The sequence below is a fragment of the Tyto alba genome, unplaced genomic scaffold, assembly GCF_018691265.1.
Source record: "Tyto alba isolate M040663 unplaced genomic scaffold, T.alba_DEE_v4.0 Super-Scaffold_34, whole genome shotgun sequence".
In the NCBI taxonomy this organism is placed as follows: domain Eukaryota; kingdom Metazoa; phylum Chordata; class Aves; order Strigiformes; family Tytonidae; genus Tyto; species Tyto alba.
Genome location: NW_024881309.1, coordinates 6121728 through 6148244, shown reverse-complemented (window position 1 = coordinate 6148244; position 26517 = coordinate 6121728). Strand labels below are relative to the sequence as shown.

Below are 26517 nucleotides of genomic sequence, written 5' to 3'. Positions count from 1 at the left end.
CAGTGGAGCTGCAACAGGGTTCGATCTGGCCTGGAATTCTGCCTATTCCAGCTTTGGTTTGTGGTTTATTGCAACAAGCCCTCCTCTCCAGGGAATGGGGTTTATATCCCATTTAGGTCACAAGTAATCTGAATTTGGCAGCTTTGAATAGGTCTCAGGGCACTGGGGTGGGGGGAGGCCCCATCACGAAACTGCCTCATTCTTCAGACCAGTGGAACAACAGGGCTGAAAAGCCCACAGGGGGGGAAAATTATGCAGCGAGACAGAAAGAAAAAAATATAATCATCCCATGTGCAAAATCCCATCATCATTAACATCTCCCCCTGTCCTCAGCCCCGCAGCTGCCAGCTAACAGCAGGACCTCAAATCCCACCCGTGTACGAGGCTGTCACGGACAACGCCGAGGAATGCCAGGGTGTTGGTGGGACAGCTCTCCTCCTGCCCATACCCAGAAAAGCAAAGAGCTGTGACTTCCCTGCCACCGCCGGGCACTCGCCCCCTCTCACACCCAGAACTGACCTGCGTGCAGGGCAGCAGCCTCTGTGCCCACAAGACGTGTGCTCTGCCAGTTCTCACTGGAAAATGTGACACTGAAAGCAAAAAAACCCCAACCCAAACAATAAAAACCCCAAGTGTTTAAACCGAGAGTTTTATTGGGACACACTTACCTATGGAAGGGCTCAAGATGAGCAAGAGCTGGAGCTGTCTTAACATCAGCAGCAATAAAATTAAACCTGCACCTCGGGCTGGGAGGAGGCACACTGCCTGGAGATGGGGAGTTCCTGCTCCGATCTGTCGTGTTCCTGACCACACGCCCTGGCAGTGAGGGATTCCTCTCACCCAGTTAGCCTGTCCCCTTGTTTTCTAGCAGTGACAAACAGGATCAAAAACCTTTTCAAAGCAGAGTCCACGATGGCCCTTCGCCCTCCCCGGGGTGAAGCTGGCCGGGGTACGCGGTGGGGTGCTGAGCAGCCCCACAGCGGGGGCTCCAGCCGTAAGCGTGGCACAAGAGACACCAGGCAGGACTGTGGCAGCTCCGTGCAGCATCCCCAACGCCCCCCCTGCACAGCGGGGAGCACCCGCCAGCACCTCCCACCGTCCCCCCCCAGCTCCTGCCCCGGCTGGGACGGCGTTCAACCCCGCCGGCAATCGGTGTCCAAAATACCCAGTGGAAATGGACAGCCTGGAAAAGCGTCTGGGATTTATTTCTTTATTTAAAAACACAGGGAAAAAAGGGCGTTTCCATCTCCTGCAGCCAGCATTTACAGGCGAGGGGTGGGAGGCAAGTAACCGACACCGCGGGGGTCACGGAGCATCGCTCACGTGAGGCACCCGGGCCCTAAGAGCACTTGAAATCCACTGCCAGCACTCACAGAAACGGCCGAAACCGCTGGGGATCTCTCACTCCACTCTTTCCACACAAGATACCTGGAACCTGCACACATCCCTGGGAAAGCGGGGAACTCACAGCACGCACTTCATTCTCCAAAGGGAGCAGCTACGGGGGATGCCTTTGTCCCCACGTGGGAGAACCGGGAGGCAAACGCAGAGGTGAGGGGATACCAGTTCGCTTTAGTAATCGCAACAAAGCTCCAGAGTCCTGGCTGCATCTGCCTGGTCCTTGGGGATGGGAGAGCAATTCCTCCCCACACCACCACCTGCACCACAGATGGGTCTGGAGCCCAGCTCGGCTTTGCACACACTTGTTTCACTCTCACATTCCGCCTTCACGCTGTCCTGGGGATGCGGGAAGCGTGGGAATGAGAAACAGGAATGTTGCAATAGCTCTGGAGCCACTGGTAGCTTCTCCTCCTGAATAATTAACCCTAATTGTGCAACAAGCTTCTGCTTTACCTTCCCAGGCCTGAGGAAACTTTGCAATTATCAAGGAACAAATATACTTGGTACTCCATGGTTTTGGAGCCTTGCACAAAGCAACCATCATCCCTCTGCGTTTGATGTTCTCCAGAAATGAGGTCAGAGCGCTATCACCAAGCACTGTGACTCTATGATCGATAGGCTCACCAAATTACTAAACCATTTTGGGAACACCATGTTATGAGCCAAACAGCAAGTCAGCCTAAAAAAAAAAAAAAAAAAAAGAAAAGAAACTTCAAAAACTAGTGCAAGTAAAGCAAAAAAGAGAAGAAAAAGGAACAGCAGGATCTAGGTTTCTACAATTAAATAACAAATATTAACACTCACCCTGTACCGTTTGCATCAATTCCCACTTGTTTTCATATTTTCAGTGTTCTCCAGCATCTCTGCACGACCCCCCTGAGCCACTCCAACCCCCGAATTTGGGAGGCCCCAGGCTGCACCAAGGCACCTTCAGCTGTGCCTGCCCGGGCCCCAGCGCAGCTGGAGGAGATCAAGGCAGGAAGATGCAGTTTTAATCTTGTTCAGATCCACTGGGCAAACCAACACCTCAGAGCTCAAGTGACAAAGCTCCGCTCCATCCCAGGCCGAGCCTAGCTAGGCTGCAGCACAGCTGCCAAACGGCTGGAGACCTGCAAAGGGCAGGGACAACCCGCTTTTTTTTTGCTCCTGCACAATGAGCTGATTTCGCAGAGCAGAGAACATGTAATGACAAGAAAAAAGAAGAGCAAAGAAAAAGAACAGGTAACTAGTCCACAGTAAAGGGAAGCCTTGTTAACTCCAGCTCGCGCCACGTGCCGCTAAGCCCGCAATGCAATTCCCACGGCAGCCACCCGGATTTATCCGCAGGAGCACGGCTGCGTGCTGCAGCTCTCGCGGCGTCACACCGACGTGACCTGCCGCTGCCAGCAAGGACGGGGAGCTGCCTCCTCGCACAGGCACCGCGGGCGGAAGATACCGGACGATCTCGCTGCCTAGGGAATTCCGGAATTTTCTACATGCTCTTTATCACACCTCCCACAGGAGCTGACCTGGTTATGGAAATGACAAGCTCACATTGCCCTACGAACTCCTGCTCGTTTTCATTTCAAGGCAGGCAGCTGGCGAGTTGGCTGGACAAGTCTTCCCAGTTTCATTAAACACTCGGCTTTCGTCGCTTTGTGCTAAAAGCGCTTCACCACCCAGCGGGGCTTTCTGGTGCCTGGATGTACGCAGTGCAAAACCGACACCGTACCTGAGGATCCTCCCGCCCCCGGGAGCCCCCGACACACCGGCTGCCTGCCCAGGCTCCCGCTCAGAAAGTACCAACGAACCCTCGGGAGCGGCTGAGCAGGGAGCCTGCCAGTGCCAGGGTTTAACAGCAGCCACAGGAATAGAAAGGCGAAATTAAAAGCCAACAGCTTTGTTGATACACCCCCAGGCAGGCAGTGTAAGGAGCTGGTATCCAGGGAAAAAAAGTCATCCAGCTGGGAAGTTGCAGCGCGTCCCTTGTGCGGGCAGCTGTGGGCTGGCGTCTCCCCAGCTCTGCCCGGGGAAGGCTGAGCAGCATGGAGGGGGGAGAAAAATGTTTTTCCACACAGAAAGAAGGCCACACTGCCCTTCACACCTCTGAGACCTCCCACCGCTTCCTCCAGGCTTGGTTTGGAGGGAAAGTTACGCAGCTGCAGAATCGGATGCCCCCTGATCCAGCCCGCGCCGGGGACCAGCATTTCCCCGCTCCGCACAGCGACGGCAGCGCCAGGTGCCCGCAGTCCGCCCTGCCCGGGGGCAGCTTCCGAAACACGGAGCCCCCCCGGGGAAAGCCCAGGCAGGGACCCCGCGCCGCGGGTCCAGCCGGACCCGGGATCGCCGGGAAGGGCAGCGGTGGAGGGAAGGGGCCGCTTTTTCCCCCGCCGAGACGACGGGGTGAGCTCGGTCCGAGGCGCTGAGCCGCGCGTGGAGAGCGGCCGTCCCCGGCACAGCGCGGCTGCGCACCCCACATCGCCCCGCGGGGCCCCCCCGGCAGCCGGGGAGGCGGCCGGGCGCGGGCGCGGGCGCGGGGGGTGTGGCTCGGTGCCCGGTCAGACGTCGGAGGTCCGGATGGTCTCATCGTCCAGGTCGAAGGCGAACGGCTTCTCCTTGAGGTGCTGCGGCTCCGACTTGTGCCGCACGCGCTTGCCCGGCGCGGCTCCGGCGTCGCGCTCCGTGAAGGCCGGCACGAACACCGAGTCTCTCGGCGGCGCGGGAACCTCCTCCGGCACCGGCTGCTTCCCCTCCGCCTGCGGCACCGGCGTCCAGGGCTGCCAGGAGGAGGAGGAGGAGGAGGAGGAAGGGGCTTTGCACAGCGCTCTCCTCTCCTCCACCGTCTGCCTCAGCTGGGAGGGGGCCGAGGAGCCCCCGGGCTTGACCATGGAGGTGGATCTCACGAAGGACATCTCCTGCAAGGACAGACACGGCGTGAGCGCTGGCTGGGGTTGGGTGTTCGAGCGTGCAAGGCTGTGAGCCGTTTGCAAAGCTCTGGGGACCAGGGCCAGGCCCTTCACAGGCTCTGCAGAAAGGAAAAAAAAAAAAACTAAACAAACTGAAAGTCTGAATTAACTGGCCCCTTGCCATCAGTCAGGCTCTCACTTGTGTCTCGGAGCAGTTCATGCAGTTCCAGTTCAATAGCTGAATCTCACTTTTCTGCCTTTTTCAAGGAAGCTTTTTTCAGTGGTGGGTAAACAAACCCAGAGAGGGCTTGGAAACAGAATAACCGAGCACTTGCACAAGCTGCTAAACAAATATCTTGTACATTGGCATAATCTTAACTTGACACTAAATATGAAACAGAACGGACGTGACCTACCCTCGGGCGGGTTTTCAGGGCCTGGACTGCCCCTGTGATTACTCGGATCCAGCTGTGCATGTCCTCCGGGCTGTCTGCCTGCAAAACACCCCAGCCCAAATGAGACTTGACCTTCTGCAAGCCCCCGCTGCAGCCAGAGTTGATCCCTGCTGCCACGAAGCACCGACACACAGATGGACAGGCTACCAGGGTTCCCAGTATATTTGCTACTGATTTATCCTTGCTTAAAAATCACTGCACCACCGTATCTTCCCCCACAGAAGGGGAGCCGTGCTCTCCATGCCACAGCATTTGTGTATCAAGAACGGATAAAACATTTAAGGAAAAAAAAAATATTGTGTTGCCAACCCTGCCCCTGCAGAGGCTCGGGCAGCTGGATTTGGGGGTTTTGCCTGTGCCCGTGGGGATGTGCACCCACGGCACACTGGCTGCTCTTCGGGGACACGCCGTGCACAGCATCCCCTGCCCAGCCCAGCCAGCAAGGGCGAGGGTGGTGTACACGTCCCCCCGCACCGCAGAGCAGGCCGGCCAAATCTGCCGGAGAGGGGACGTGCTGGCATGGCCCCCCACGCTCGGGGTGCTCACTGGGCTGCCCTGTGCTCTTCTCTCTGCTTTTTCCTGCTCACACAAACAGCCGCTATTATAAAGCCCAAGGGGAGAAGTGAAACCCCCCGGCAGTCCTCCCATGCCCCGGCACCAGGCGAAGCTCTTACAGACCCACCCGCCTGCGTTTGCTGGCCCGGAGGCCGGGGGGAGCTGCCCCCCTCGCTCGAGCTCTTGAGAGCTGAACTTACTGCCTGGAGGGGTAAACCAGCCTCGGCTGCCTCACCTGGACGTAGAAGGTCCTGGAGCTCGTTATGATTTCAAAGAGGTTGTCCCGCATCAGGAGGTCACTAGAAACAGTGAGAAAGGAATGGAAAAGTCATTATGGATGGAAAAAAAACCAAACCAAACCAAAACAACAGTATTTATCCTCATCACCAGAGTGTGCTGGGGCAAAACATGCTGAAGGCAAACCACGGATCTCATCGGGATTTTGAGAAGATGACTCCAGCTCCCCAGAGACCTTCAGCTACAAACACTCTAGCTTCTGCCATCTGCAGGCAAACCCCTACCCCTCCCCAGACCCGTAATCCATCTCATTTACAGTTAATTTTAAATGTGAGCTTTCTATTACTTATTAAGAATAAACAATTCAAAGATACAATAATAAATTATATTTTTACTTTAGCTAAGGAGGTTTGTTTTCTTAGTTCATTTTTCATTGCAAGTCTTCAAGTTACTTTGATTTTTATCAGCATTCGCTGCAATAAACTGTTCCCAAGATATTGTGTAGGCACCTGTGCTAGTGTAAGGGAAACACCTATACACAGCTTTCAGCAGCTTTAGGAACACCTTTGTTCTTCTGTCATATGATGCTATTTACTGTGCAGGGCCTCACACTCCTTAATCTATGGAGATAAGAGCTGTAGGAGCACGCCTGCCCAGCAGAGACGGCTATCAGCACCAGAGGAACAGAAGATGGACAATATCCTGCACCCAGCCACATTTCCCTGACCTGCTCATGGAGCTGAAGGGGAAGAAATTGCTTAAAAGCAAAACAGAGATGTGACGCTTGGGCTGCAGGGCTGTAAAAGAACAGCGAGTGGCAGCCCAGCTCAGCCTGGCCCCGGCTCGCAGCAGCCGCTGTCGGGGGCCCCCGGGGTCCCCAGAGGAGGCGCCGAGGTTCCCGCCTGCCCTCCTCCGGCTCGGCTGCCCCGGCGCTGCTCCCCGGCACAACCGGGGCTGCGGCAGGGAACCACGGTCGGGAGCGTTACCCAGACTTGACCAGGCACTCGTGGGCCTTGCAGACGTCCTTCAGGAGAATCGAGCGCAAGGGCTCCTTGTCCTGCGGAGGCGAGAGGAGACGGTGACGGGCTTGGCTGGCCCCCGGGGCCCGCAGCGCTGGCGTGTGCCTGCCACGGGGCCCCCCACGCCGGCAGCACCCCCAGACCCCTCCTGGGGAGCAGCCGGTCCCAGGGGGGCTGGCGGGGGCTGCTCACCTGCTCACACTTGTAGTAGCTGATGGAAAATTCATCCAGAACGAAGTACCGGCGCTTCCAGCTCTTCCTCTGCAAAAGAGAGGAGGGAAGCGCTCGGTGCCGGGCTCCGGCGCTCTCCCCGCGCTGTCGTGGTCCTGCACCCGCAGCACCCCCAGCCCACGGGGGAGCCGGCGGCCCACGGGACCCCCGGCACTCACCACATTCCCCTGCTTCACGCAGTAGCCGCTCTTGAGGACGGGGGGCCCGGCGGGCGGCTTGGCGGCCGAGGTGGGGATGTAGCTCTGCGAGCGCCGCAGCAGCGGGTGGGCGGCCACGTCGCTGCCCTCCCCTCCGTCCCCCCCGTTCTGCAACCGGAGAGCAGAGAGTTACCGGGGAGCCGGGAGAGAGCAGGGAGGGGAATCCCCGGCTGGAAGGCAGAGCACCTGAGCTGGAGGGAAAAGCGACCCGAAGCAAGCTGAGGGCTGGCTGCAATGCCTGGACACGAGCAGGGGAGTGAACCAGAGCCGAGAGCTGATTTGATCGTGCTGCGTGCAGCGTTCCAGACTGCTGCCTGAGTACTATTCACCCTTTTGGCGCCCACATGTTAAAAACAGAGCTGAGAAATCGGCAGGGCTACAGGAAAGCAATTCAAGGGCTGAAGAAAATCCCTCGCAGCAGGGGAGTTAAAGGACCTCATCTGCCTGGCTTATCAAAAACCCGGGAGACTCAACTGCAGCACAGACCTTCTCGTGGGGAAACGCAGGGGATGAGGAGCTCTTATCTGGTGGAGGGAAGAAGAAAAACCACCAGCTGGAAGCTGGAGCCAGGCAAACCCAAGTTAGAAAGCAGAGATGCTTTCCACTGGAGAAGGCAATGTATCACAGGAATAAGCTGCTCAGGAAAGTCATGAAGTCTCCGCTCCACATTTTCATAGCCAAATCCTCCCCAAAGAAACTGTGATGTTTGGAGTTCCGGTAGAAAAAAAAAAAAAAAACAAAAAAAAAAAAAAACCCACGTTACTTCCTCCAGCCCCAAGCACAACGCTCGCTGCTGCGAGCGGGGATGGGCTGCGCACGTGGCCGTGCACCCAGCACCCATCCCCTGGCTCACCCTGAGCACTTCCCAAGGGTCAGACCCTGCCCCACTGCCAGCACCACCCCCCTCCCCCCCGGCAGTGCCGAGGATGGTTGAGGTGAAACATCTGAGCTCAGCTCCTTCCCCCCACCCTCCAACCCCTTCCTCCAGCTCCGCGCTGAGGTTTGAGAATTGCCATGGCAGCCGGGGGGGCTCCCAGCCTTACACGGCACCCGCGCCGGTGCGGTTAGCCAGCAGCCGGCCCGCGCCGCCCCAGCGCCTTCGAGAGCCTGCTTGGGTTCCTCCATCTCCAGGACAGAGAGAAGCTGCCATTTGGCTGCCCCCAAACTGCTGCCCAGCACCTCCGGAGAGCGGCGGAGCAGCGACCCGACCCGTCTGGGAAGGGGAGGGAAGGGGAAGTCACCCGCTCCCCTCGCCCCGGGCTGCGCCAGCTCTGCCGGGCATCACAGGCGTGCGAGTCCAAAACCAGCGATGGGGATGCTGCTGCAACGGGGAGCGTCCCGCCCAGGAGCCGGGGTGACGCTGCTGGCCGGTTTGGGGGTGCAGCCGGAGCGTGGGGCCACCCCCGCGGTGCCAGAGCTGCTGCGGGGCAGCACCCGCCGAGCGGGGCAGAGCCCGGAAACCACGGACGCACCCAGGAAGCTGCAGCGGAGAAATAGCCATTTCACACGGGGCCAGCAGCAAGGGCGCGGAAAACATTCTGGCAGCTGCTGCACCACCTCTAAAAAACCTCTCGGTGAAAGAAAGGAATTGTGCAAGGGCTGAGGATGGGGCTCGTGGCTCGGGGGAGGTGGTGGCAGGGGAGGAGAGGGAGGAAAGAGCAGCTTCAACTCACTGAAATGGAAAAAAAAAAAAAAACAAAAGTCACAGGGATGGCTGCTGCCACTTGTTTGCAAACAGGCAGCCAGGCCGCCCCGGCTGCCTGGCACACAGGGGGAAGCAAGGAGGGAGGCACAGCCTGCCCTTCCCTGCCCTTCCCCACCCCACGCACGGGGCTGGGGGTCCAGCGGCCCCGGGAAGGGAGGGCTGCCAGCCCGACCGACCCCACACCCCTGCGCACCCTGACCAACCCTGCAGCCGAGGAAGCGTTAAAAGCGCCTGCCAGCTAAAAAAAAAAAAATTGCTGCAATGATCTAATTCTCTGCTCTATTTTTAGTGCTGCCACCGATAAGAGCTGAAGCGAGACCCAGAGGCAGATGACTGCCCGAAGGCGGGAGGCACCAGCCCCACGTGCCGAGGGAAGGGGCTGCAGAGCCACGGGACGGGTCGGTGCCTTCGGCTGCTGTGACGGGGGCAGCAATAGGGGGTCCCTCTGCCCCGGGGAACCTTGATGGGGGATTCGGACCCAGGACACGTGGGTGGGTGGTGCAGGACGGCCAGGAAGGTGAACAGATTCATGCCCTCCTCCTCCTCACGCCCCCTCGTCGCATCACACTTCAGAGTGAGACAAAGGAGAGGTGCTACAAGGTGCTAAAGGCAGCTATTTATACACCTCTGAGTGGGAAGGGTTTCGCAGGCACCAAGCTGGTTTCCAAAGATGAAAGTGCAAACCTGCCTCCCCAGTAGCCCCAACCTGCAGCTGCCTCCGGCCCCTCCCCTGGACCCCCAGACCCAGCGCCAGGCCACGGGACCCACACGCGCAGGTTGGAGAACGACAGAGCCCAGCGCTGCTGTGTGTTAACAGAATTCCACCACCCACGGCACTGCTGAATGCTGGCGGGGCACAGCAGGGTGCTAAAGCAATACCAACACCCCAACACTCGCCTTCCCTGTGCTCCCCCTTCCTAAAGCAGAAATCCAAGTATCCTTTGCTGTAAGTGATTTGCAGACCCAGCCGCCCTGGCTCCACTGGGCTCGGAAGGCAGCACTCCCTTGCTGCCAGGACAAGGGCAGCAGCAGGAGCCAGACGCAAATCCCCGCGGGCAGGGACCCCTCCAAGCCCGGCTCCAGTGCCCAACCCGGCAGCAAGGTGCAGGCACATCTCAGCGGGCTGTGGTGGGAATGCCCTCGCCCAGCTACGCGTGGGGAGAGCTGCCACCTTTTCTGCTTATCCCCACCAGGAACTGCGCTTAAAACACAGGGAACAGAGACACCAAAGCGGGGTGCTGACATCGCAGGGATTTCACCCCCAGGATCTGGGACGCTGCACAGATCCTGCCAGCTCACCTGGTTGATGGAGATGGGAGTGTGGACCACCACCCCCCCGATGATCTCGGTTTTATAGGCCACCTGGGGCTTCCTCTCCTGGGCCTGGGCCACCACTGGAGGTTTGGCGATCTCTGTGGCCGGTGGGACACTGCCGCCCTTCGGCACCTACGGGAGAAAGGAAGGGGTGAAGGGCTCAGGCGTGACCGTGCCGGGCGGCCCCACACCTGCACCAAGCACCACTGTCTCTATCCTCCCGGCCTAAACGCAGCAATGTCCCTTTAAAAAATAATAAATTAACAATCCACCCCAATTAAGGAGGGTGTGGGCCCCACCCAGGCAGCTTGCAGGAGGCAGGGAGGTGGGCGATGAGAGGCGGTGAATAATTAAGCATCCACTCCCGTGAGCCCGTGACTCGCCTCGGCAGCCCGGTGCCTCTGTGGGACAACTGCTCCTTCACTTGGCCCCGCTGGACTCGCAGCCGGGCCCAATGCTCAGCTCTCCTCTGCCTCGCGAGGCCGAGCACGTCCGCAGGGGCCCAGCACACAGCCGGGTGCTGTTTCACACGCCCAGCGGCCGGGCAGGTTGTGTCTCTGCTGTGAGCAGAGGCTGTGCCGGGGGGACCCTGCTCCCAGCTCCTTCCCTCCGGCACCCGGCCCTCGGCAGAAAGGCGGGTTTCCAGGTTCTCCTTCCCAAGCCTGCACTCCCCCTCTTGCAGTGACACTAGTCAGGGGCTCTGGCTCCAACTCGCCCCCCTGCCTCTCACCCCGAAGCGCACAGGGAGCAACACGCGGTCTTCTCCGTGTGAACCCCCCGGCGCATTGGCTGCTGCTGGGCAGGGCAGGGCGCTCGGCTGCTCTCAAGTCCCCCCCGAGGCCGGCGGCTGGGCTCAGGTTTAGCCTGAGACCCGGCTTAAGTCTCGGGTGGGGGGCAGAGGTCTGTGCTAAGACCTCACAAACCTGCAGGGAGGAGAGGTCTGGCAGGAGAGGATGAAGGTCCAAGGATGAGATCCTGGTCACCCCCCAGCCACGCTGCCCACGCAGAGCCCCGGGTGCTCTGGCTGATGGAGGGGGCAGGCAGTGCCGGGGAGGCACCATCGCTGCCGTGAGAGCGACCACGGCGGGCTCCTGCGTGCCGGCACTGCACGGCCCCGTGCCCAGCACCAGCACCCACGGGCACCGGCTGCCTGCCCCGGCGTCGTGGGTGAGCCCACGGCGAGGTCGGGGACCCAGCACAGGCCGCAGGAAACGGTTTCACAACGCAGATGCAGAGACACTGCGTGTGCGGGCGGAGGGAAGGAGCCGCGTCCCTGCTGGGTGCGAGGGGGAAGGCGCTGCTCGGTGCTCGGCACGGGGCGGCTCGAGCCTCCTGGTGCAGAAGGGAGCAGCGTCCCCCGTCACGGGCACGCCAGCCCGCCGCACGCCTCCTGCCTTCGGCCGCCACGGCCCTGGCGACAGCGACAGCACACAGGGTGAGGAAACACAGGAACCGATTTGCCAAGAGCAGAGGAGAAGTCCCCGCGAGAAGCAGAAGCCGAACCTGGGTCTCTGCACCAGGAGCAATACCCGAACCCCTGCCCCATCCTTCCGCGGCGAGCGGGCACCAAGCACACCCCGATGTGCTTGGTGGGGTGCACCCCACACCCCGGCAGAGCCCCGGGGGTGAGGGGGACCACTCCAAGGCCAGGGGCTGCCACGGGCCAAAACCCTGCCGAACGCCAGAACGGCTCCTCACGGCCCTCCTGGGCCCCTCTGCCCACCCCAAGGGGATGAAGCCGCTGCAAGGCGGAGCGGCCCAAGGAAACCCGGGCGCAAAGGAGACCGAGGGGCAACTGCCGAGCGGGGAGAGGGGTTTCCCCGGCCGGGCAGAGCACCAGCATCACCCGCACCCCAGCAGCCCTGTCTTTCTGAGCCAGCCGGCGAGAACTCCTCCCTGCAGGGCTGGACGAGCCGCTCGGGACGCGGCCGGTGCTGGGAAGGGCCGGCCAGCACCAGGCCGTGAAAATCACCGCAGTTCACTGCGGAAACAGAAGGTGCATCTCTTCCTACCGCCGCACCAGCTCCCACCCCAGCCAGCCTGGCAGATGAGCAGGAATTACCCCAGAGGAAACCACCCGGGGGGCTACGCCAAGCCAAACGTCGCTGGCGGGCTCTGGTTACAACTCCCACCCCGTTTTGGAGGTGGGTGGGTTTGTAGCCAGTATCACCTGAACCCATAAAAGAGAAGGGACAAGCCGGAGCCTGTGCAGTCAGTTTGGTGGCTTCAGGCGCAGAAGTTGTCACATTTAATGTATTTGTAGATTAAAAAAAAAGAAAATATAAGCCAGGTCTGGTCTTGCAGGTGAGTTTCCCACAGGGACTACAACACAGCACTCCAGTGATTTTAAAGAGAAAGCTCTTAGAAAAAAGTTATTTGATAGACCCCTGTCCTTGTCATGATTTTTCCTTCTATTTGGTTTACAAACTACCAACAACATGCATCAGCACAGGACCTAGTAAAACCCTGCCAGCATTAAACACTGGCAATACTGTAATGGCAGGTACAGAGAAGCCTGGAGTGCCCCTGCCCCTTTTGCAGGGATCCCCCACGTCCCGGGGCCAGGGGGAAGCCGCCCTGCGAACACCCGTCTGCTCCCGCGGCACAGGAGGGGGAGAGCAGCAGCATCCCTCCTCGCCGGGAGCACCGGGCAGAACAGACTCCGCCAGTTACCGGGTCAGCGACCGTTCACTCACGGTTACAGCACACAACGCAGCGCTAAATGGGAGGAGATGGCAGACGAAGCCCCACGGATCCAGGCACAACCCACCCTGCCGTGCCCTACAGCGCAGGGCATTCGCCTCGCCTCGGCACGAGACCCCGCCTTCCAGGAAGAGTAAAAATTGAGTGAATACATTATTGAAGCACAAGGAAGACGCTCTTTGGCAGCCACAGCAAGGCGTTGGTTACACACAATCCCAGCCAGCAAGAGCGACAGGAGGGAAACATCCCTGAGCAGCCCCGTGTTACACCAGCTCTGCTCAACGGTGAAGCAAGGGATGTGCCAGGTGCGGCACGGGCTGCAGGAGGAGCAGACAATGCTGCATCCACCAGCCTAGAGCTGCAATTCTCTCCTTCCCCGGCGCAGCCTCAGCGCTAACCCCGAAGAAAGCCTGGCAAGCTTGGCACTGAGCAGCCCCCGGGCCAGGGACAGCCCGGCCATCACCATCGCTGCTCCTCAGGCGGGCCCGGGGAGTGACGGAGGAGGAGAGTAAGCAAGGAGGAAAAGCAGAGTTCTTCCAGGTGCGTATTGAGTGGCCCATCAAGGCAGCACCCAGCAACACCGGGGACGAGTGTAACATGACCTACCGTGATCTTACTGGCCCGGTTCAGCGCCTCCACCCAGTCCTGCAGGTCCTTCTGGTCGCTGGCTTGGAGGAAATACCGCTGAGACAAAGCATTGATGACTGTCAAAGAAGGGAACCAGGAGAGTTAGGGAACCCCACTCAGTGCTTACTTAGCATTATTAAAACAAATTAAACAATCAATCAGCAAGACAGCCTCTCCCAACCCCCTGTCCCAGAGCGATGTGCAGATAGCGAGGTCTGCCAACAGGAGAGAGGGGCCAGCGCCCGGGCACCAAGGGGTGAGCGGGACACATCCTTACACCCGAGCTCAGGCAGAGCAGGGCTAGAGCCAGGCGCAAACCAAGGCTGGGGCATGGCCCAAACAAGGACTTAATCTAGTGCTGGCGGGCGTTTGAGGGCCCCTTGGGACTGCCTTCGCTCAGCGCCTGGGTTTTAACCAGCACCCGAAATGTCGGTGTGAACCCCGGCGTGGGGATGCGCCGTGCGCTCTCCTCTTTGTCCTGGGCTGCATCCCTGGTAGTGGAGGACGGCAGAGGCAGCACCGTGCCCGTGGGACAGGTAAGTGCTTGTGCTGCCGTTTCTGTTGCTTTAAACCCGGCACGGAGGGGACCCACAGGGTCCTGCCTTCCCACCAAGCTCTGCCCGTGCCTCTCGCGGGGGGGTCACAGTGACAGGGCCAGCACACGGGGCCGTGGCTCGCACTAGCCCTGCGCTGGCCCTCTGGCACGACGTCCCCTTCCCTCCCCGGCTGCAAGGACGCTGCGGCCAGCTCCCGCGGGTCTGACCGGGGGAGGCACCGAAGCCGGGGCCCCCCTCACTCACCAAAGCAGAACGGAGTTTTCGGCTTCTGTTTTGGGGTGGCGATGCTAACCTGCAACAGAGCAAATTAAAGAAAAAATTAAAGATAATAGCACACGCTAACGGCACGCATGAGAGCTGGAAGCTTCTACCCCTGCACCCAGGACGGAGGGGAAGCTCCCCAAGCTCCAGCCCCGCCACACTCCTGGCAGCCTCGGCCCGCTGCACCCAGCATTGTCTGCCCCCCCCAGCCCTGCAATTAAACCATCTGCAAACGAGGAGGAGAGCCGGCCGGCGGCTCGAGGCGGGGGCAAACGAGCGTGGCTGGCGGGCAGGGCCCGATTCTTCTTCCCAAAGGCATCCCCCCACCCCGGCTCGGCCGGGCAGGACCCCCGGCAGCGCGGCTGCTGCCACGTCCCGTGTCCCCAAGGACGAGGACGACACGCGCGAGCTCTCGGGACCTGCCCCGCATGGGACCGAACGCAGAACACGTGCGGCAAGGAGGGGTCAGCGCCGAGCCGGGGCTTTCATCTCCCGCTGTCCCCCCCGGCCCTGGCTGCGCTGGAAGGCGACGCACGGAAAGCTTTCAAAGGCCTTGAAAACCCGAGTTTCTGCTGGACTGACACAGCTGCTCTTGTCAGCAATTAAGAAAATTGAGGGAAAATAGCAGTGGTTTCTCCCTAAAGGGTAGGAAACATTTATATAAGAATAATATTCCCTGGGGCTCCAAGCACAGCATTCATGGAGTATTTATTCTGACAGGCTTCCTCCTCTGGAGCCAGTCTATAATGCTTTAAATATGTTTTCTCAAGCAAACCTCCATTTTTCTGGCGTATTTACCGTTGGTAGTTAAAGCCTCTGGCATAACCCAATCCTGCAGTTTGTGACCAAATGCTGTCCTACAGCAATTTTCATTTAGACTAAAATGTATATAATTTATAAGTGAGGCTCTTTCCGAAATGGGGAAGGCTCAACTTCCCAGCGTTGCTTCATCTGCGCTTAATTTATAAATCATGATTCAGCAGGAACAGAGAGATCTGTCCAATCCCTTATCCAGCTCCAATTCAGAGCTGAGCCCGGCGTGGCAGCCGCGAGCCCCCCCAGTTCCCCCAGCAGCAGCCGAGGGGCAGCTCATGGGAGGACGGCAGCAGCTCTGCTTTCCACAGCCACGCTCGCAGCCGCGGCTCCACATATTCCAGTCACCAGTCGTCCTTTATTGCACTATTTTTGCCTCCCCGCAGAAGCCAGATAATGCCATCAGGACACACAAAGGACCGAGTTTCCAGGTCTCATCCTCCAGGGAGCTGCCCTCTAAACACAGGGGAGAACCACTGGTGCCCCCGAACCCATCGAGAGGGACCTCGGGACCCGATCGCCAGCGCCGTGTCCAGCTCACACCGACACCCTGCTCCCGTCCCTGCGTCCTTCCTCCTGGCAGAGCAGTTCCTCCTCCTCCTCCTCCTCATCCTGTGCCCCAACCTCGCAGCCCACTCCAGTTCGCAGGTGAGGGGACGCTCCCCCCTTCCCACAGACCCGCCCAGGCCCCCATCCCAGGGCGGGTGGCGGGGGGGTGGCAGGGGCTCGGGCAGGACCAGGACCCCGCCTGGGGCACTGCCAGGGCGAGCCATCGCCTCTCCCAGGAAAGCCACACAGAGAAGGGGAAAACCGGGGACATTCGTTTTCCCTCCACTCTGCCCCTCCATTACCTTGGAGATATAGGTCAGCTGCAGAGATCCAACAGCACCCGCGCCGATAGCCAGGTTCTGCAAAACATTTAACGAGCCACGGGAGTTAAATGACAGGGGGAACGCAAAGGAGGCAAGCCAGGCTGTCGTTTGGCATCGTTGGGGTCAGGGAGCAAAGGCTACAGCCACGCTGCCGGCCTCGGCCACTTCCCTTCCCCAAGTACCTGGTTCATCTGGCGCCCCGCAGGCAGCAGGGACCGGCCATGCTGTGCTGCACCCCGTGCCGTGCCCCCCCGAACTGCCAGCCCCCCACACCACCCCGTGCAGCGGCACCTCCGGTGCAGGACGGGCTCCCACCCCCCCGCACGGCCCTGGGGGCAGGAATCTGCGCTGACCCCGGCCGGGTGCCCCCCCTGCCCCTTCTGACAAGGCACCGAGAACCTGCTGCAAGGTGCTCTGCAAGAGCAGGCGCCTCCCCAGCCAAGCAGGGCTCAAGCACCGTGGGGTTTCCAGAAGGGCCCTCCCAGAGCTCAGCGCTGGCTCCTGCTCTTCTGAGCTTGACCAGCTCCCAGAGACGTCGGGTACCACAGGCACAGACTCAGCTCCCCCAGCCGCCCGCCTCCCCATCTCACTGCTTTTGCTGCATGACACCACTTCCAAGATTACAGATATTTCTAGGATAACCTCTCCTCTTACTCGTTATCCCTGTCTCTACGTTATGGCACAAGGGGGATGTAACGCCTCACATAGGCACAGGATTTCTATAGGCTCCTCCAAGGTGTGGGTGGCTCCTGGCAGCGTAAGCTGCTGCTGGGGCAGTTCTGGAAGTCACGGGGGGGTCTGCTCTGCTGGGGCTTGGTCGTGGCCACACTCAGCCATGGGACACCCCGACAGACAACTGACCCCCCACACAGCATCCTCCTCCGGGGAGCCAGAGGAGATGCCTCCAGCAGGGCAGCCCCACAGGGACCCCGGGTTGTGCCCGCAGACCCGCTAACAGCTCGCAGGGCCGTGCCCAGTGCGGAGCCTACCTGCGGGTTGTCCATGTACCACAGGAGGCAGTTGGCCTGGGTGTCCAGGATGAAATACCTCCGCAGAAACTTGCCGCAGGTCTCATTTTCTTCAATGTCCAGGAACCCGCAGATACGGTTCTGTCGATCCAAGTACGGCATGCCGGGCTCCTTCTCGCATCACCCTGCGGAGGGGGGACAGGCAGGGAGAGGTGGGTGCCCCGGTCCCGGAGCCCCAGCTCCCCAGGGAGCCGCTCCCGCACCCACAGCCAGCCCAGCCCCGCCCAGCCCCACCCAGGGGTGCCCGACGCGCAGCGATGCCAGCGCAGGCGCTCAGCCGGCACCCAAGCTCACAGGAGCGAGAGGGAAGGGACAACCTGGTCCAAATGACCACGTTAGCTGCCTCCCCTCACTGAAAAATGAGGCATTTTCGTAATCGTGTTCCTGCCCGCAGAGGTGCGCATCACTCCCCAGCCCCGAGAGCCGCCAACCCCAACACTAGGCTCAAAGGAGGGGCTGGGGCTTCGCTCCTCACCCTGCTCCCTCCTGCCCATCACGTCCCACGGCCAACCTTCCCGCAGGTCTGATTTCCCAACCTGCCCAAACCTCCCGCTGCCTCTCCCAGGCCTCCACAGCCCACGGCTTCACACGTGAGAAAGCAAAGTCAAACTGCTACTGCCGCGCGTTCACATTGCAGAGAAGCTGCCGAACACAAACGTCACCCAGCACGCCTTTGGGACAAGAAGGGGTGCCAGCGTGCCGGCCCGGGGTGCGGGCAGGAGCGGGGCAGATCAGGCCAGCGAGCGGGACCAAAACAGCTCAGCAAGGAACTGCAGGACTTTGGGAACCCGGGAGCTGAAGAGGGACTCAACCACCCCAAACTGCTGAACAAACGCTCGCCAGCCTGGCTGAGACCACTCGTGGCACAGGGCAGCACCGCGGCCACCAGCACGTCCCAGGGCAGTGACAGTGACTCCGAGTGACACTCTCACAGCAGCAGCCGTGTGCCACCAAGCTTCCCTGCAGAGAGCTCAGCAACGTGGGGCAGCCCCGTGCCACAGCTCGGCCCACCCAGAGAGGACGAAGCAGTCACGAAGGATTCGATGCAAGACACCAGGTCCCTGGGAGCCACCACAATAAAATAATCCCGAAGCGGGCTGCGCGCTAGAGAGAGCCGGAGCACACTCCCAGGAAATGGAAAACAATCTGCAACTCCAGCAGAAAATCTGTGCAGCCAGGATGCCGAGTCAGCAGGGAAAACAATGACCCATCGCTGCGCGGCCAAGCCGTGTCACCAGGTCCGCCGCGGGCACGGGCCCCCCCAGCGCTGCCCCCCAGCCAGGGGGTCCCCTCTGAGCTCCCCGCAGCCGCGGAGGAGCGGAGAGGGGCTGCAGCACCGGCCCCCCCCCGCACAGCCGCCGCGCAAACCCCCCCTGCAGAAATGGGGAGACGTGCCGAGACCGTCACAACGCGGGCAAGGGCCCCGGGCAGCTGGCCGGGAGAGCGCGGCGGCCGCGGTGCCCGTGGAGGGGCTTTGCTCGTGTCCCCTGTGGGTGTGGGGGAGCCCGAGCATCACTCTCGGTCACCCCGTGGGAGCGGCGGCCGCTCTGAGTCAGCGGGAGTGGGTGCACGCTGCCACCGCTTCGAGTCGGCAGCGGCAGCCGCCCACCCCCTGCGGCAGAGCCGCGGCGAGGGGACCCCCTCCGCACCCCTGCAAGGGGGCTGCCCCAGCAGAACGGGCCTCCGCGCCAGCGAGAGCAAGCAGGATCTGTCCCCCCACGCGGGCAGGGCCCCCCCCAGCTCGGGGTGGGCAGACAGGGATGGAGGCAGCGGTTACCGAAAGGATGCGAGCTGAACCTGGTGTGGTTTGTCTGGTAGAAGAGGGGTGACTCGCGCAGGTGCCAGAAGTGGAGGCTGCACAAATAAAAGATCTCATGCAGAAAAGGAGGAAATACTATTTTTGAGCTGAATAGCTGCAGTGGAGTGGGGCCCTGAGAGGCAAGTGTTGTGCAAGAGTTGTGGTGCAGCTGCAAAGGTAGAGGTGGCAGAAAACAAGCCAACCTGTTATCAGGATCTCAGAGTTTATCACCAGCGTTAGAGAGATGGGTATCTGGGCTTTGCTCAGAGGGAAATCGCACTGCTTTAGAAGAAGAGATTGCTTTAAAACAACACGTTTGCCCTGATGCGTAGGTTACACGGGCACTTCACATTTTACTGCTTTTTTGTGGGGTTATTTTTGTGGGCGGGGGGAAGCACACAGAAAGCAGATTCCAAAGTGCCTTCAACCATACTAACGCACTCAGGCCAGGCCTCATGAATTATCTCTTTCTCCTGCTGCTAATAAAAGTCCAGAGATTTCTGCTTGCGAGAGGGACGAGAAGGAGCCGAGGTGTGCCACAGGCAGCACAGGGATGAGCCCCCGGCCCCTCGGGGCTGCTGTGCCAGACCCACAGGACACCTCCTGGGACTCCCTACGCGCCCCCCCGCCATCCCTAATTAACACGGACCCACAAACCAGCTCAACTCTTCTGTGCGAGCTGACCCTGGATTGCACTTGGACATGCAAAAACCTTTGGGCAGAGGAGATGCAATTGCTCCCAGCCCTGCCCTCCAGCCCGTGCTCCCCGTCCCCTCATCCCACTACCTGCAGGACATGAACTGTCGGGCTCCTTGCAGCCACGAAGAATTGCTCTTTTCCATAGGAAAAATATAAAAGTGGCATCTGCAGCCCCACCAGCATCTGGGTAATCAGTCCCCCTGCCCAGAATCTCTGGGAGGACCAGAAAATGCTCAGTTTGCGCTAACATTTACTATTTATAAAGCATTTTGTAAACTCCGAATCATAAATATTTCTATGTGAGACCCAAACTTGAGTTTGCTGTAGGAAGGACACAAGACTAAGCTTGAGGGGGAGAATAAGAGGGACCTCACAGAAAATTAGTATCTTTTAAAAGCATGGATGAGTCCCTAAAGGCCTCACAGCAAGGAGGAGCTTCAGAGGTCATCCCTTATGGAAACATGATGGACACCACACCAGCACTCGGCACAGGAAGCTACGATTTACGGACGATGCCCACACCTGATTCTTGGAGGCTAATCTGCCACCCGACAACCCCCTGAACTTCCCGAGCATCGCACCAAATCAAATCCTGTTTATGAATTTATGCCCTTTCACAGTGAATCACATCGGAGACTTCCAAGACTCTTCCCTACCTCTGAAGCAACTCTCTTCCCTGCTTTTTCAAAGCCATAACATCCCACCGAAAAGGACAACCCTTTTCTGGCTCAGCTAATGAGGTGACAAGAGCAATTAGACTACAGAAGAGGGTTTGCAGCAAAGACACCCTCTTGCCTGCCTCCCGAGGTGCAGGGAAGCGCTCTCCAAGAGAGGCGGAAGGTGCAGGGCACAGTCCAAGCACCCGAGCCCCTCTCTGCAGTCACTGCTGGCTCAAAGGCCTCGTGGGCAGCCACACAGCCAGACTTTCCAGGAAGCACCCCCAGGACGCCGGCCCCGCTCTGTCCTGCTCCCGGCACAGCTGCAGCCCTGGCAGCGCGACCCAGGGCCCCCCTGCAGCAGAAAAAGCCAAGGCAATGGGAGAGCTGACACCCAGAGCAGCAGCACGGGCCAGGGGCACTTCCTCAGCACCTCGCTCCGCAGCACGGCCCGCTGCACCTGCGGGCACCCACAGCAGCATCCTCCTCCTCCTCCTCTTCCTCTCACGCCTGCCGGCCCGAGCTGCCCCGGTGCCGGTTGGGGTGCAGGACGACCGCCCCCGTTTCGCGGGGGTCCAAGCTGCGATGCCCGCGGCCCCCAGGCAGCGCCGGGCCAGCCCCGGCTGCGCGGGGCGACGGCTGCGTGGGGCGACGGCTGCGTGGGGCGACGGCTGCGTGGGGCGACGGCTGCGTGGGGCGACGGCTGCGGCACAACTTCCTTTTACCTGGTCTGGCAGAGGAGTTTCCCGAGTTGGCCCTGCCGACGTCTATCCGGCGGCCGACATGCGAGACAGACGGTGTAGGCAGAGCCCAGCAACTAACTCCTGCTAATTCCAGCCCTCCGCCTTAATGAAATAATTAACCTGTTGAAAGGCAGGCTGGGAGCAGCGGAGATGCATTTCTTCATCTCACCACTTAAAAACACTCGGGGGGGGGGGTAACACGCTCCGAATAGCTGCGGATCCCAAATCCTCCCCCGCACATTTCCTACCAACCCCACAGACCCAAAGCAGAGCTCGGCACCCCCCAACCCCCCACAGGGACCCTGCTCCCCAAACCACGAGCCGCCCCGGCAGGAGCAGCCCCCCCCCCGCTACCTCCAGAGCTCTCCATCCCACCCCCCAGCCGCCCCACGCTGCGAGCACGAACGCGCAGAACCGACTCGCGGGGCTGCCGGCCCCGGCGCGGCCTCTCCCCACGCACGGATGCTCCCAGCAGCTCAGGCGGGAGTTTCTGCCCCATCCCCGCACCGACCCCACGGAGGATGCTGCACCCCGGGGCCGCGCAGGCACAGGCTGGGGAGGGGGGGGGGGCGCGGGAGTGGAAGCCCCTTCTCGGGGGGAGTCCTGCCGCGGGTGGGGACGGGGCAGCGAGGGTCTCCCCAGCCCGCCCCGCGGGGGAGCGCTGCCCGCGGGCGGGACGGCGGCTCCGTGGACACGCGTGGACCCCGGCACTCACCCCACGGCGTCCCTGGGCTGCGCGGCCCGCGCATGGCCGGCGGAGCGCGCTGGGGGCTGGGGGCGCGGAGGAGGGCCGGGCGGCGGGGGGTGTGCCCCTGGCTCCGCCGTCGCTTTTTTCCGGGTTAATTACGCCTCCCATTAGCAAACCCGGCCCCGGATGTGAGTGCGGGGCGCGGGGGCGGCTCCGGGGGGCGGGGGATGTTCCCGCGGGGCCGTGGGTGCCCCGTCCCTCTCCCCGCGCACCTGCAGCGGGCCCGGCTCTGCCCGCGCCCCCGGGCGGGTCCCGCTGCGGAGCGGGGTTGGGGTCAGCCCGGGCCCCGCCGGCAGCTCTGCACCCCCGCCGCGGGGGGGGCGGGAGAGCTGCTCCGAGAATCCCTGCCCAGCTCTGGGCTCGGGTCCTTCCTGGCAAATCCCCCCCCGAACCCGACGGAAAACGGCTCCGTGAATCCACACCCTCCAAACGGCTCCGCTTCCCTCGCCGGGACCTTCGGCAAAGAGTTTCCCCCGCCCGGCCGGCGAGCTGCCCCTCGGGGTCCGTGGGGACGGCTGCATCCCCCCCCCCCACTGAGACCAGCGACCCCCACCCAGCCCGGGGCAAGGGCCGGCCCCAGCCCTATGAGCAGCGCCCGCCCCCCTAGCCCAGATGCTCAAATAGCAAGCGGAGTCTTTTGCACCACAAGTTTTTAAGGGCAGGCACGCTTCAGTGCTCCTGCTCTACAGTTAGTCCTCACGCTGACACAAAGTCCCAGGGCCTCCAAACCGCGTGGGGCATCGTTACTGCTTTACAAAACCTTCCCCCGCTTCCGTGGCCTTGTTATGACGTGTGGTGTCAAATCCAGCAGCATCTGAGCAAATACAAGCAAGCAGGGGCAGCGGTGTGCATCTGGGGTGAACCGCCCCAGCTTCGGCATCGGGCTCAGACCCATCAGCACCATTTTTGTTGGTATTTCAGACCCTGTCGACCCAGCTACACCTGGGGGCTTTCCTCCTGAGCAGCAGTTTGAGTGCTCACTGGTTTTCGCGCCAGCCTGGGGATGCACCCGGATCTCCGCTCGTGCGCGCACACGGACTTGCAGGGTTCAGGCCAGGGAGGGTGACCCCCAGCCCGGACCCCACAAAACCACCACGGCACTAACAGCAGCACTGCTGGGAAGGAACAACCACCCGAGGGGGTCGGCACGCCGCCCCGGCAGGGCGAGAGGGGTGAACCCCGACGTGTAACACAGCAGTTAACGTGGGGTGTCCAAACCACGGCACACCGCTCCCCAAAACACTGCAGACGCCCTCGCAGCGGGCGAGGCCTCGGGTGAGCCAGCAGTGAAATCTGTAAATGCTTATATCTGCGGTACAGTGCCTGGGCTCGTGCAGCCCTGTGGATCCTCGTCATCTGAGAAAGCTGCAAAAATGAAGCCTGGAGTTAATAGATGATGTTTGGAGCGGGCAGACCCGAGTCACCGTCCCCCTTTGGGATATAGACTGGGGACCCTTGCTGCCTACATCAACCTCCTGCAGGGATTCTGCTCCTTGTTTTAAAGCTGAGCGCACTCAGGCACGTACAGGGCTTGCAGGCACTGCCTGCTCACCCAGAAAACCTCAGGGTTGCATCAGTGAGCCGTTCGTTAGCAGATCAGCTGCACCCACCACCCACACGCAGAGGGTCCCTACCTGGCCCAGCCCATGGAGGCCCCCCCCCCCCCCCCCCCACCCCCGAGTCAGCTCTGCACAATCCTTGCCTACAGAGTGTCCCCAATGCTGCTGCTTTCCAGACGAGACAAATGACCCCGACCTCCAGCTCTGTGCCCCTTGCTGCCACTGTGTCGCGGGGTCATTCCTGTTCTCATTTTAAGGCAAGACTCTAGTTTTGAGGATCCAGTGCCATGCAGTTGAAGATTAGGGTTTTTTTTTCCCAGAGCAGTGCAGGCTGTTCAGCGCTTGCTGTACAAAGTGTTGTTAATTAAACACATTGCCCCAACCCCCAGCATTTCCTATGGCCTGGGTCATTTTTAGAACAGGGTTGGTTTTTTTTTTCTTTCCCCTTCCATGTTGCAGAAGATTGCCCAAACACTGTTACTGAAACCATGTGTGCTCATTTCTGTGTGACTCTGCTCCGGGCCGTGTCACCGCCCCAGGAGCAGACAAAACCACAGTCTGTCACAGCAGAGCAGCCTCTGGCCCGTGGCTGATACAACAGGCGCTGAATCTCACCAGGCTCTTGAGCATGTGCTGGCATGTGGCACTGCACGGAGATGAGCCGCCCAGTTTGGCTCCCAGCTGCTGCCCGGGCATCACTTGGAAAAGCTGCTGCTACAGTTGAGGGTGGATTTGGGGAGCAGGAAGCACTCTCCCCACCCCATGCCGCCCGGGACAGCGGGGGCTCCCCGTGGCTGCACCCTCCGAAAGTCCCCGCTTTCTCTGCAGAGCTGCATCTGGCCCCGAAGCACTTTCCCCTGGCGTGGGTGAAACCGGTGCTGGTGCTGCCGCCACCACCGAGGGTGCACAGGGAGCCTTGCTCTCACAGGCACCGTGCAAGTGGTGCTTTCCCAGCGTTTTGCACAAGAGGTTTGTTTGTTTTGTTTTTTTTTTTTTCCAGAACTTTCCCAGACCCTGACAGGGCTGTTCTCCCCATCTACCCTCATCGCAACCGTCCAGCTCCACAGGCGCGGCCGCTCTCCTCGCTGTTGCTGGTCAACAGCAGCTGCGTTTGGGGGGAGCAGCTTCCCTCCCCGCTCTCACCCCTCCACGGTTTCCCCGTTGGGGGACAGTCTGGCCCCATGCCCTGCCAGGAGCTGCAGCCCAAAACACGTAATTCATTAATTACATCAGGAGAAAAGCAGTGATGACCTCCCTCCGCATCCCCTCCTGCCAACGCTCCCGGAGAGCCCCGGCAGGACCGTGTACAATCACAAGCTGATACACCCAGGGTGGCTCTAGCCCAGATGCACATTTTGCTGTGTGTGACGGAGCAGGATTTTGGCATTGCCCCTCAGGTACCTTGTAAGAGAAGGATCATCCCTCGAGGCAGCTGGTGTGTTATTCCTTGCACTGCCCGTCTCCCCGTGCATGCAGGCAGCCACAGACCCTACAGCCCATCCTCGCCCAGCTGCAATCCCTGACGGAGCCGGAGTCTGAAAGTGCTGAACACTCACTATAGAGCTTTTGAAGGTGCTATAAGGGAACCAAAACCTGAAGCATGAAAAACCACCAGTTATGGAAACGCAGGCCACAGCAACTGCGTTATACTTAGAATTAAAAAAAAAAAAAAAAAAAAAAAGGCAAACAAAGAGAAAACAAGAAGATTGGAAAAGTAACTTTCCTGCCTCAAAGCAGGGCTGGCCGCTCCGTGGGAGAGGCCAGGGCCCCGTCCAGGCAAGCCCTGGCAGCCCGGGCAGTGGTACCCACCAGCACTCGCCCACTTGAACCCGCGCTGAAGAGGCGCGGTGTGGCCACGCGCAGGGCACGGCACGCACGCCGAGGTGCAGGTGGGACAGCCGAGGCGAGACGCAGGGCCCGGAGTTCAGCACAGCCTCACCCACGCCCACCCGCAACCCCCGCCCACCCCACGCGTGTCCCTGCCTCCGGCATTCCTCCCTGCAGCTCTCCAGCCTTGCCCTGCCAACCACTTTTTCCTCCCCTCCCCATCCCTCCTGCTTTGCAAAGACTCAACAGTTCCATGGAGTATTTTTATACTGGGGCATCTCTTGCAGACCTTGTGACCCGCACCAGAGCCTGGATCTGAAGCGGCTCAGTTTTCTATGGGCACAGTCACACGGCAGCTAGTCACACTGCTGCTCTTCCTTTATCCAGGGAGCCTTTCAGTTCTCCTCCTGTATTTTTCAATATATTTTGCTGCCGTAGCCTGCCTGGGGGTGCGAGCAGCCCCTTGAACTCGCAGAGACACCCCACTAGCAGGCGGAGGGGCATGAGGGAATTCCCAGGGCAGGGCACATCTCTGCCCCAGGGCCTTTGGGGGTCCAGCAGCATCCAGGGTCCCCCACAGGGAAATAGCCACGTGTGCTCAGGGGCAGGAGCGGGGCCCACTGCAGACACAGAATAACCTGCTTTCTGGACACCTCCCTTCTTGTGCCAGCAGCCAGGCTTCCCTCTCTGCTGGTGTTAACCCTCACAAGGCTTGATATCCATCTTCTCCAGGACTTTTGACCCTCTTATCCCCTAGCACTCCCCGAGGTCTCTGTTTCAGTAGCATCCTGCAGCAGGGCGTTCCATGGCTGGATCCAAGCATGCTGAATTATTTCTTCTTCTGTTCAAACTTGCTCTTTTCGGTTTCAGTACCTGTTCCCTTTTTTCTTGCATTATGACTAAGGGAAACTCCCGGCAGATTGCTTTGCTGGAGGAGCACTGGCTGGGCTTTCAGTCAGCAGTTTGCTGGCTTCCCCTGCGTTACATTTCTTGCAGTCAAATTCTCCTCTCCACTCTCCCAGCCATCCTTCTCTCTCCTCCCTTTGTCATTCCCTTTTCTTTCCTCCTCATTCTCGTTCACTTGCTTTTACCATTCTCCCTTACAAAACAAAGCAGCACCGGGCACTCCTGGGGGGGTCTTCCCTAAGCTGTGGGATCACCAGTTGCCCCAGACTGCAGAGCGAGCCCCACACCAGCACTCCCCTCTGCAAGGATTCACCCCGGACCCCGCTGCCCCAGGGAACTCTGCAAGCCTCGGGAGTTTTGCTCTAATCCCAACATGCAGCTGAGCCCACCCTGTCCTGCATCCTCCCCAGCCACCCCCACGTTTCACCTCCTCCTTACCTCAGCCAGGCACTGCTTTTCTTCTCCTCTGACTGCAAAATCTCCCGGGTCAGACCCCCGCACCTGCGTTAGGCCAGCCCCAGAGGGTCTCAGGGCTGCAGGAGGATTTTTACATAAAATCACACTTTATCAAGTAACAACAATGGGCATCTGGGGGGCACACCCCATCATGGGGGCCTCGAAGGGAAAGCCTGGTGGGAGGAGGAGAAGCAAGAATCTCCCAGAGGGGGCTGTGACAGTCAGGGGGTCGATCAGCCACCTGAAAGTTTGGTCTCTCTGCAAG

At 60.3% G+C, this 26517-nt stretch overlaps 1 protein-coding gene across 2 annotated transcripts; it reads right to left on the bottom strand.

Annotated features, from left to right (window-relative positions):
• Nucleotides 1-1196: 1196 nt before the first annotated feature.
• PLEKHA2 (pleckstrin homology domain containing A2) lies at nt 1197-24719 on the bottom strand. 2 transcript variants are annotated; one of them, XM_042801586.1, is made up of 12 exons: nt 24465-24719; nt 16822-16985; nt 15812-15868; nt 14130-14178; nt 13309-13406; nt 9985-10131; nt 6942-7088; nt 6745-6813; nt 6520-6590; nt 5532-5595; nt 4703-4780; nt 1197-4295 (listed from the first exon to the last, which is right to left on the bottom strand). In XM_042801586.1, exons 2-12 carry the CDS (start codon nt 16960-16962, stop codon nt 3939-3941), a joined length of 1278 nt encoding a protein of 425 aa, XP_042657520.1. In that variant the 5' UTR covers nt 16963-16985; nt 24465-24719; the 3' UTR covers nt 1197-3938. The 2 variants fall into 2 exon arrangements, with proteins under 2 accessions (XP_042657520.1, XP_042657521.1); XM_042801587.1 differs by lacking the exon at nt 24465-24719 and adding an exon at nt 21472-21891.
• Nucleotides 24720-26517: the final 1798 nt, after the last annotated feature.